Source organism: Gadus chalcogrammus, chromosome 6 (assembly GCF_026213295.1).
Source record: "Gadus chalcogrammus isolate NIFS_2021 chromosome 6, NIFS_Gcha_1.0, whole genome shotgun sequence".
Taxonomy (NCBI): domain Eukaryota; kingdom Metazoa; phylum Chordata; class Actinopteri; order Gadiformes; family Gadidae; genus Gadus; species Gadus chalcogrammus.
This window is the reverse complement of record NC_079417.1, coordinates 18,739,815-18,751,545: the sequence shown is the minus strand read 5'-3', so window position 1 is coordinate 18,751,545 and position 11,731 is coordinate 18,739,815. Positions and strand designations below refer to the sequence as shown.

At 47.6% G+C, this 11,731-nt stretch overlaps 1 protein-coding gene across 1 annotated transcript; it reads right to left on the bottom strand.

The window, feature by feature from the left end:
- Positions 1-1,595: 1,595 nt before the first annotated feature.
- LOC130384881 (synapsin-1-like) lies at positions 1,596-11,488 on the bottom strand. The gene is given in 14 exon segments (XM_056593277.1): positions 1,596-1,660; positions 1,663-1,760; positions 3,522-4,056; positions 5,584-5,653; positions 5,961-6,110; positions 6,747-6,849; positions 6,948-7,022; positions 7,711-7,853; positions 7,951-8,013; positions 8,843-8,932; positions 9,039-9,195; positions 9,290-9,381; positions 10,392-10,449; positions 10,990-11,488. Coding segments are annotated over 14 exon segments (2,067 nt in total). The 5' UTR covers positions 11,358-11,488.
- Between the last annotated feature and the right edge of the window lie 243 nt (positions 11,489-11,731).

Here is an 11,731-nt window from a genome sequence, read left to right as displayed (position 1 = left end):
ATTCTATTTCATATGTCACTGACCACCTATTACATGGTAGTTAGATTGCTGTGCCCTTAGGTATTCTAGTATATTTGATCCCTTCCATTCAGCCTGAAAGCCTGTGCACGGATCACCACTGTCCTTTCCTCTGGCGATCAAACAAACCTGAAAAAGTCTATACATCAGTCAGCGTCATTGAATTCAAGTATAATTCTGTTGTATAATGAGGGCAAAAAAGTCCAATAGTGCTTAATACATTCAAGCTCATAAACAAACAAAAAACAAAAACAGAATACCATGCATTTCCTTCAGCACCATTAGGACATCAACACCAATCGCACAAAATCACAATGGAAGGCCCTCACCCTAGCACGATCGTCACAATCAAACTGGGCAACCCTGAGATCTCGCCATTTGACTGATTGTACTCTTGTGCTCACAAGGCATGCTATTAAGGTGAAGGGTTTGTGAGAGAAATAAGGAGAGAGAACAAAATGGCAGCGACGACATTCCCACAACACCAAATAAGGCTACGATGCTAACTACTTGAGCTACGATTGACGACACTGTTACAAAGAAGAGCCAATACTACTGGGGGTTGGGGATCAAATACCTCCATGTTGACATGCAGCTAAAACACAGACATGATTGGAATACAGCTCAGAAATAAGATGTCTAGCGGTCACCTACACCAAACAATCTAGTTTACAGCTGGGTTGATTTGATTAGGCAGCCCATGATTTGTTGACTGATTTAAAAGATCATATTTCACGCCATGCCACCAACAAACAAGAAGAAACCCTTGATTTGGGATTGTAAGGTGTGTCTGTACATAGGTGTGCTTGCATGTGTGTGCATGAGTGTGAATTTGAGACAAAGAAAAATTGTGTGTGTGTGTGTGTGTGTGTGTGTGTGTGTGTGTGTGTGTGTGTGTGTGTGTGTGTGTGTGTGTGTGTGTGTGTGTGTGTGTGTGTGTGTGTGTGTGTGTGTGTGTGTGTGTGTGTGTGTGTGTGTGCGCGTGTGTATGTGTGAATGTTTATGAGAGTGCCTGTCTGTGTCTGCGAAATAATCGGTGTCTGTGTGAACAGAGGTGTGTAAGTGATTAAGAGTGTGTGTGTGTCTGTGTGAACGGAGGTGTGTAAGTGATTAAGAGTGTGTGTGTGTTTGTGTGTACGTGTGTGTGTGTGTGTGTGTGTGTGTGTGTGTGTGTGTGTGTGTGTGTGTGTGTGTGTGTGTGTGTGTGTGTGTGTGTGTGTGTGTGTGTGTGTGTGTGTGTGTGTGTGTGTGTGTGTGGGTACGCATAATGGAAGCAGATCTTCTACAAGTGCAAGCAGGAACACACAGCCAATGAGTGTGAGTACATGAGTCATTGGATCACCCAGGCATCTGCGCCTTCAGTGGGTCAAGGAATGTTTCAGACTAAGTCTACATCGATTAACTATCCTTGTGTTTTGCTGTTTAACCTATTGCGGCAGTGGGTGTTTTAGGGTTCACGTTGGCCTCAGTGTGAGAGAACCATTATTAGGTGACATGTTGTTGGTCCTTGTTTGATTTGGGGGCTGGGATGAAGGGAAGGAGTAGAGGTTCCTCCGTCCTGTAAATCCATGTTATTGTCAGTTGCACTGGGGGCATTTGACGCTCACCCCGCTGGAGAACAGACTAGCAAAAGATTTGCGAGGTTGCGTACGGCCTCAGCCTTCAGCTGGTCCCGGCTAAGGCTGGCCCACGTCTCCGGTGTTTCTGGAAGGTTGAAGGCATTGGTAAGAGACTGGGACTTGCTATGAAAGGAGGGGGAGGAGGAGGAGGAGTTGGAGGAGGAGGAGGAGGAGGAGGAGGAGGAGGAGGAGGAGGAGGGGAAGGAGCGGAGATGAGGAGGAGAAGGAGGAGGAGGAGGAGGAGGAGGAGGAGGGGGGGGAGAAGGAGGAGGAGAGGAGGAGGAGTGAAGAGGAGTGTCGGTAGAGGGGAGGAAGAGGCTTTTAAGTCATGCAGCAAACCCATATAGATGGTCAACATGAGGGCAGGAGGGCAGGATGAGGGCAAGGCGTGTCGCTACGGTGACGTTAGGGGTGCACTTCCTGTCATGTGTTTGTGTACGATGAGCTCATCGTATGCGGGAAAGGAGACTTGCATGAGAAGAATGTAATGATGACTCATGTTTGAGGACAATGCCAAGACATCCAAAGAGCAGAATCCACTAGGATTAGGTTAATGATTTATGTATGTTTGCATTAATTGCATTTTTATTAAGTGGACAATGTGATATTTATTTATTTATATTGCTGTTATAGTATTGCATTGTGTTTCCACAATTCTATTTCATTTTTTTCCAAATTTGTTTTCATTTGTTTATTTGACGGTTTGCATCAAGAATATATTAGCCGTTGAGCAGCAGAAGATGTCTACTATTTAGACAGGAATTCAAAGTAACCTATATAAACCGTACTTGTAGTTCACATGTGGTCCCAGAAGGGAGATATTTCTGGATTATTTGTGCGTACTCTGTCCCGAGTACCACTGCTACTGCCAGCCACTCGATCTGCCCGAGTGGGGCTCTTTCAGAGACCAACTGCCATAGCAACCTAGCATGGTGTCCCACTTGAGCCAAGCTAGCCGAATCCCCCCGTGTGAGACCACCGCCAGCCACAGCAGAACAATATTCTGGTTTACACAGGAGCTGTGGAATGGGAAAAAAACTGCAGTGGCTTAAAGTAACAGAAACACTGTGGTGGCTTGTCTTATTTCAGCAAATTTACTACAATGTTATTGCATTGTTAACATGTTGGTTGAATTCGCATGCTATCCATCTTTTCTTCAATTTGAATAAGGGAGTAGCAACTGAATCAGTTCATGATTTGCTGAATCGATTTTGAGAGGACTATTATTTCTCAAGTGCACTAGTATGTTTTTAAATAATGATGAGTCACATCATCAAAATAACAAAGCATAATACTAACTTAATTAAATCAAAAACCTTAAGTGACTGCAGGTTTAAAGTTCAACGTTTTTTCGATATTTCATAGATGTTAATGATTTGAAGTAAGAATCCTATTTTTCTTTCATATTTTCTGGTTGTCCCGGGAGTTTCCTAAACAGTGGACATACCTGTATTCATCCACACACCTTCACATACTTTGTTTTCAAAACAAGGTTAAGGAGCAGTCATGTACTATTTTAACAGCACTGTGGTCTGAGCCTGAAATTCCCCCTGATCCGACCTTTCCAAGGTAATCTGCATCCAGTGCCAGAATGGGTGGATGAGGAGGGAAAACACGCCCGCGTGATGCGGCTGCTATGAAAGTGACGCGCTATCTGGAAATAAACGTTGTCTTGTGCAAGCGCTGCAGCAGAGGTGAGCTGCAGAAACACGCAGGCTGCATGCGCACTAGGGCGGGGATTTGATCTAGGAGTAGGGATGTGTCCCGGCATGCAGCTCTGGAAGCAGGCAGAGGATGAAAGACCTTCCTTTCATCCTTGTTAGCACTTAGGGAGCGTTTCCGAGGCTACGGCGAGCTGCAGAGTGCACACACACGTCTACTCACTTTAGTGCTGGAGCGCCGCCCGCAGACGCCTCATCCAGGCGGGGCTTCTGGGGGGGCTGGGGCTTCTGCTGCAGCGGGGGTCTGGCGCCCGGCCCTCCCTGGCCCGCCGGTCGGGGCTGCTGGGTGGTCGGGGCCCCCCCGGGGCGGCCCTGCGGCCCGGAAGGCCTCTGCTGCGGGGAGCCGCCGCCCTGGGACATCTGCCTGGGGGGCTGGCTGGGCCTCTGCTGCGGGGGCTTCTGCTGGCCCCCCGGGGGCTTCTGGCCAGGGCCTCCGGGCTTCTGCTGCGCGGAGGCGGACTGCTGCCTCTGCACCTGACTGGGGCTCCGCTGGGGTGAGCCCTGGCCAGAGGGGGGTCTCTGACCCTGGCCGGCCGCCGGAGCCGGCCGCTGAGTGGCCCCGGGCCCCTGGCCGGGTTTAGAGGGCTGTGGATGGCTGGCGGGGTCGCTGGCGGCCGTGGGGCTGGGCCCCGGTTGGGCAGCAGGGGGCTGGCCCTGAGGCTGGGGCCGCTGCTGAGAGGGGCCCTGCTGGGGCCCACCTAGAGCACAACACCCACAGAGTCCTCACACATGTCTGCACCGTCTCAGTTTTGTGTTAAGTTAAGTGAATTGGCAACAACACTTTTAAATCAAACCAATCTAATTTGCAGACAGGGAGAAGCACCCTATGGTATGAGTTATTACTAAGCAATCAGTCACTCAGCTTCGGTATAAATGACTATTCATTTCAGTTTCCCTTTCAAATTTGTGTCATAGTCAGGAAAAACTTGTGTTGTTTCCCTTAACATTGGTATGGAACAGAGTCCAGTGGCGGTGGGTCAATAGGGGGCGCTAGGGCGCCGCCCCTCCGTGAAATATTCACTTGAATATATCGGCCAACTATGAATCAACTATTATAAATACGAAATAAATCAACAAAAATAAATAACGTTTATCCTCGTTTAATTGTGTGATAGATCGTACTTGCCACTGCCAGCAACCATTTAAATGCGTCTGAACGTCAATGATTTGGGCTAGGCTAGTTATTGGTCATTCGAAATAAAGCCCTCCTCCAAGTCAGGGGCGCCGGCCACATTGAAGTCAAAGTAAGCTCACAAACTGTTTGCTCTCTATCATGCAGAGACAGCTTTTCATCTGCGCAAAAAATTTCGTCCTCGGATCGTACCAGTGTGCGCCCCAGGCCAATGGTTTCGCTTACCTTTTTTGTTATCACCACATGATTGAACAATTCAGCGAATCAATCAAATAGGCTACCTTCCTCAGCAGCTTTCTCAACTTTCTCTTCTTACATTTAGAGAAGAGATAGATCGCTAAATAGCAGAGAGTTGTAAGCATTTTCCACCCATTTCAGTGGAGGAATTTCACTCAACAAGCAATGTTATACTTAAAAGGAGCAAGTAAGTTACATATTAATTTAGTCTTTCGGCCTTTAGCATAGATATTTTTGTAGCGTCCATATTTTATATTTTTGCATATTTTTGTGAGACATTGAGACTCACAAAAAATGGACGCTATAGGACAGTGATCATGATTTGTCTCAATATGAGAATAACAACAATGGGTCAAAATGCACCAGAATACAGGAAATCAAATCTACCAAATTAAAAAAATTCTGGGGGAGGGACCCCCGGACCCCTGTCTATTACTGCGCACCACCAACATTTTTTAGCACCAGCCGCCACTGAAACAGACCCAATATTAGTCGTGGGACATGTACTTAATATAGTCTTTACTACTTTGTTTTATAAATACATATGTGTATGTGTAGGTGTGTAGACATGAGTCTGAACGAAAGCACCTCTGAGCTTCGCCATGGCAACATGTTCCAAAATTATCGTAAAATAGAGAGTTGTATTACAATATTGTTACAGTAAATATACAGTATATATACATATATACTAACACATAATAATTGTAGATAATATCTGATTAACCGCACAGACGAATACTGACAACATAACAAGGTCGTAAGGGGTCGGTGCTATAAACGTTAATGCACTGCAGTTCAACGGCTGAACCACAGTCTCAGGGTTGTGCTGGCAGGGGGGCTGCAGCGGCCAACTTACCCTGCGTGGGGGGGCGCTGCTGGGCCTGGGGTACCCTGGTCTGGGAGTCGGCCAGGGGGGACACCGTCTTCTGCATGAAACACCCCGACAGCCCGCCATCAATACCACAGAGTACCATCTAACCCAGGCTATTAGATTTAATGATTTGTCCGATTGGACGGAAAATGTTTTATACACTTCAGGGCAGAACTTTCCTTAACAGATGATGTAATAATAACCATGAGGAGAACAGAACAAAGGAGAACTGTTCTATTAATGAAATGCATATCAGCTCTGTTCTATTTCCGTTCCGCCGTGGGCCTCCTCGTCGTGGAGGCCGGCCAGACGGCTGGGTGTGTGGCAGTCAGTGAGTCTGAAACACTGCGTGGTCTGAGCACCTGAGGGGGCTGGCCAGCTGCGGAGCGGACCGCCGAGGGGGAGGCGGAGCGCGGGACGGTCTGGTTCATCCTGGTAACCACCAGCTCAGCGATGTGGACGCGGTCCTCGTCCTGCTGGTCTCCGATCAGCGGCACGGAGCAGTCGTCCACCTGACCGGGAGAGACGGGATTAGCCCCGCCCTCATGTGATGAGCAAGTAGACGCCCTCCCGAGTACCACTGCTACTCCCAGACCCTCGATTTGCACGAGTGGCGATCTTTCAAAGGCCAGCTGCCATAGCAACCTAGCATGGTGTCCTGCTCGAGCCCAGCTAGCAAAGTACCCCTGAGTTAGACCACCGTCAACCACAGCAGAACAGTATTCTGGTTCACACATCAGCTGTGGACTGGGGAAGAACTGCAGTGGCTTAAAGAAAAAAAAAACACTGTGTTGGCATGTTGGATTTCAGCAAGCAACATTCTAATGGTTTTGTTAGCATGTTAGCATTTATTTTCTTCAAATTGAATGCAAATTGAGTCGACCCGCTCCTCGTTCTGCTCTGAGGAACGAGAACCCGCTCCACGTTCTGCTCTGAGGAACGAGAACCCGCTCCCCGTTCTGATCTCTGAACGAGAACCCGCTCCTCGTTCTGCTCTGAGGAACGAGAACCCACTCCTCGTTCTGATCTCTGAACGAGAACCGGCTCCTCGTTCTGCTCTGAAGAACGAGAACACGCTCATTGTTCTGCTCTGAAGAACGAGAACACGCTCCTCGTTGTCACGGACACCACAGGCTGCGGTCTGGTACCTCTATGATGTAGTCCTTGCCGTCTTTGCCGTGCAGAGCCTCTACCGCACATATGTCCAGCCCTCCGAAGACTTCGGAGCAGGAATCAACCCACATGCGGTACCTGGAACGGCAGGGTGAACAGATGGAACCAGAACACTGGAGAACCATCAGAAATCTGACGTTGGCTCTGAGAGCCGGTGCTGCCGATTCGGGCCTTACTTGTCTGACATGGCCACCTGCTCCAGCATCGAGGAGCCTGTGTTGGTCTTCCAGTTGCCAGATATTGAAGTCCTCCTATCATAAAACAAACCATTATTTCTGCATCAATAACTTTGTCAATATCATTGTGCAGATGAAGCTGTTGAATGTTGAATTTAAGGTGCTGTAGGCAGGATTTAGGAGGTTATTATTGTGAGAGTATCAATAGCTTAGAAGTCGCATTGACCCGACAGATATTAGTGAAGGAAATGCACTGTGAATACTGTTTCCTTCTGCATGAGCCGTTTTAGATATCAGACTACTAGCCGTGTCAATTCTGACCAGATCCATTATGGAACATAAGTCCTGATTGGATCGTGCGGAGAGAATCCATCTTGCCTGTTAACCACAAGTGCATGAATGAAATACTTACTTCGATGGCCCTTTCCCAGATGCACTGTAAGCCTGACCTTCCACGGATAAAACTCAGAGGTTACCCGGGGTTTACCCGCCCAGGCCCCTAGTGTAAAGTCGAGTGTAAAGAGAATCGGAGAGACAGAGACTTCACAACATGCGAGTGGGCGTGTTGTTGGCGTGTTGCTAACGTGTTGCTGACGTGTTGCTGACGTTTCTATCTGCGACTGGCGCCAAACTGGGAGCACGGAGTGGAGCTGCTTCGTATTTTTCTCGTCTCGCCTCGTTTGATGTCTCTCTTTGCAACTGTCTAATCTTACCCACAGCACCTTGACATTTTGGAGGAAGGGAACGCTAAATGTTGACTCACATGTAAGCCTTGTAATTGTTTCCAATCTTCTGGATGCGGACGTCGTACTTAGCATCAATGAAAGGCTCGGAAGTGGCGTAGGTCTTGGTCAGAGCGACAACACTGGCAATATCTTGGAAGTCGTACTGGTTGTCCACTTTGACCTGAGTGGGCAGGCCAGAGGTTTTCCTCCAGTAAGAAGAATATATCAATGGCATGCACAGGCTTGTAATCCAGGCGTAAATACAATAGTGGCCTTACCTTGCCCATCCCAGAATGAGCGTGACCCATCTTGATCACCACGGGGAAGACGGAGGAAGTGAGCTGTAACCAACAAAAGTCTTTTATAACGGTCCAATCAACCGTGTAGGGTCTTTCAATCCAACATATTTGATAAAGAATTTAAATTACTGCTCATTGTTCAAACAATGTTTACAGGCAGACTGACTAGACAGACGGACAGGTAGATAGACTGTTAGATGGGTGGATATTGATGGATGGATCGATGGATAAATGGTTAGATAGATAGATAGATAGATAGATAGATAGATAGATAGATAGATAGATAGATAGATAGATAGATAGATAGATAGATAGATAGATAGATAGATAGATAGATAGATAGATAGATAGATAGATAGATAGATAGATAGATAGATAGATAGATAGATAGATAGATAGATAGATAGATAGATAGATAGATAGATAGATAGATAGATAGATAGATAGATAGATAGATAGATAGATAGATAGATAGATAGATAGATAGATAGATAGATAGATAGATAGATAGATAGATAGATAGATAGATAGATAGATAGATAGATAGATAGATAGATAGATAGATAGATAGATAGATAGATAGATAGATAGATAGACAAACAGACAGATAGATAGATAGAGAGACAGACAGATAGACTGACAGATGTCTCTGCAGTGCAGCATAATGACAGTGACCTGGAAAATCAAGACCCTGTCGCTACGCTTGCTCCAGCTTCCAAAAACAAATCAGGCACCGCAGTGAGAGACGAAGAGAGGGCCTCAGCTGCTGTGGGTGAGAGAGAGAGAGAGAGAGAGAGAGAGAGAGAGAGAGAGAGAGAGAGAGAGAGAGAGAGAGAGAGAGAGAGAGAGAGCAGATGGCCAGACTACCCACCATCTCCTTGTGGTTGGGGTAGTAAACCTGCTCTATCAGCGGGAACTCTTCTGGGCCCAGCGTCTTTGACAGTCGGGTCATCTGGGCGAACTGAGAGGGACAAACGCAACCAAACGTAAATCCCTGTCTGTTTCCTACAGTCAATATATGAAGAATAGCACAAAGTGGGGGCTACTGCGGTGTCCCAGGTACGTACCACCCATGGTTTATCACAGAAGTTGTAGACCGAGTGTAGAGAGTTGACACTCTGGACCCCAGCGTACTGCAGCCCGATGACGATGCTGCGGTGGTCGCCGTGCCTGGCCATGCTGAAGGCATGCTCTCTGACCAGGACGAAGTCTGGCTTGAAGGACCTGGGGCCCCAGGGGAGGGGAGGCCATCAGTGAAACACTATGACCACATTCAGGAGAGCCACTCCATTAATAGTTCATTCCAGAGGACACCTACTTAGTGACTTTATGGCCGTTTCTGATGGCGTCGATGTCCACGCTGTAGGAGCCCGTGGAGTGGGCCACCAGGTTGATCTCTGAGAAATCAGCCTGGAAGTGAGAGGGCAAGAAGGTCAACGACCATCTCTGGTCCAACCCCCCCTCCCCCTCAGCTTCGTGCACGCAGCAATCACATCCATCCCTGGAGAAGGGTGCCTGGCAACCAGGCACCTCAAGTAATGATAAGTTATCGAAACCCCAGAAAGAAGGGGATAAAAATAGCCTGTGGAAAACGCTGGAGGACCTCAAAGTGAAAGGATCTTGACCTGCAGCTTGTTAGCTGAAGCATGAAGCTCTTCGCTGAGCATAGTGCTTCTCATTATACTGCAGCTCCAAAGGGTGCTTTGGTTAACAATTTACCACAAAGGCTTGCGGAGTATTACCGCTTAAAACATCTGAATTGCTAATTGTAAACTGCATAGCAAATGTTTTAATAATATGCAGCCTGGTGGACTTACATCCAAAACGTCTTACAGGAACGTGGGTATTTAGTGAAAGATGTTACATGGGCCGCCCTCAAACCCTTAACCCTGCAGTGTTAATGCTCTACTAGTGGAATAGCCAGCCTTACCTTGTTTAACAAGTCAGACGTTAATATCTAACGTGTGCTGGCAGACCAGGTAAGACCTGGGTGAACAGGACAGGTTTCACTTCCTTTCGCTTCATATTTGTTTCCACTAATCCTGTCACTGCTGGCAGGGATCGGTTTGACTCGTTTGACACAGACTCGGCCATCAGGAATGAACTGTAAACACATCTCTGGCCTGGCCTCAACATCATCAATACTGTGCGGGCTGGCAAGGAAGTTTTCCTCCGGTAGAAAATCTCTACAACCAGGAAACAAGGCGTGACTCCGCCCCTTGTATTGGATGGTTTATGGCGCCGTCTTCCCCCCTGAAGTTCTGCTGTGATACACTAGGACTGCTGCATCCCAGATCAATCCTAACCCGGTTCCTCATGTCTCCTCACTGTTGATCTCTCTGAAGCTCTGAGCCTGGTGTTCAGGTGTGTTTGTGTGCCAAGTCACGGAGGAGGGAAACGAGGTTCATGAGGCCACCCACCTGTTCCACCTTGATGTCAAACTCCCCATGGACCTTCCTCCCTCTGAAGACCTTCGCCCTGCAGAAGAACCACAACCCAGACGGCAACCAGAGGTTACATGTTGGGACATAATGACTTAAGGGCTCCCTTAAAACATTTAGATTTTAACGACTTCCCCACTTACTGCACCTTAGACTATGTGGAGAATTAACTGAGGGAATTGATGCATGTCATAGTAGGTGTACTGTATTGTGTTGTTTACAATAATTACAAATAAGCTAATTAATTGTATCATAAAATATCATATCACTTCTTGTTCTCATTTCTCTTTAGCCAATAGAGACTGGATGTCCTAAATGTTAAAGGCCTTAATGGTCTAATGTACAGGCTAATGAATCAGCATTATTACTTATTGATAATGCATCGTTGTAAAAAGGTTAGGCTGTAAAATGGCTTCTCCCTAAACCTCTGCTGCATGGCAGATAAGTCTTATCCTCACCTCATCTCAGCCCCACAGGGGGAACGTCATCCACACACATTACAGGGACGGAACTAGGTTAATCATACGACCTTCTGGAGCGACGCTATAGGTCATTATACCAGGAAGGTTCTCCTCACCAGTCCGTCTGCTGGTCGTCGATCACCAGCAGTATCTTAGCACTGCTCGACACCCCGGCTCTGTCCGCTGCCTCGGTGAGTGTCGCAGCTGCTGCGGCGGTGGTTTGCTTCACAGCGTTGGATAAGGACGAGAAGAACCCGGCTCCTCCACCACCTCCACCACCACCGCCACCGGCTGCAGCGGCAGCGGCTCCACCTCCAGACGGCTGCTGCTGGCTGGTGGACTGGCGGCGCTGCTCCGGGGGGCCCGGCGACACTGCGGGGCTCGGGGGCTGAGCCGGCTCAGGGCGTTGGAGGTCCGTCATGTAGCCATTAGGCAAATTGGAGATAAAATTGCTGTCCGAGAGGCGTCGACGCAGGTAGTTCATGGTGTAGGTTTAATATCGCCGGAGGAGGAGGAGAAGCTGCAGGATGAGAAGCTGCAGAAAGCCGAGATCCTGACCACCGGATAATGAATTCCAACTTGTTTCACGGAAATATCTACTTTCCCATCTGTAGACCAACTGTTCAATGTAGCCCTCAGGAACAGACAGAGTGGTGTAAATTAGGGGCAAACCCTCGTTATCAGACTACTGTAGTTTCTAAGCATGTCGTGACTGATGAGGCCAAACAGGAACTCAAGCAAAATGCATTTCAACTTATTTTTTTAAAGGCAATTATTTTGATATTACACACATCGCTATCCTAAACACATTCCCTTTATCAAACAGACTGCAATGCAACATATGGGTGGATCACAGAG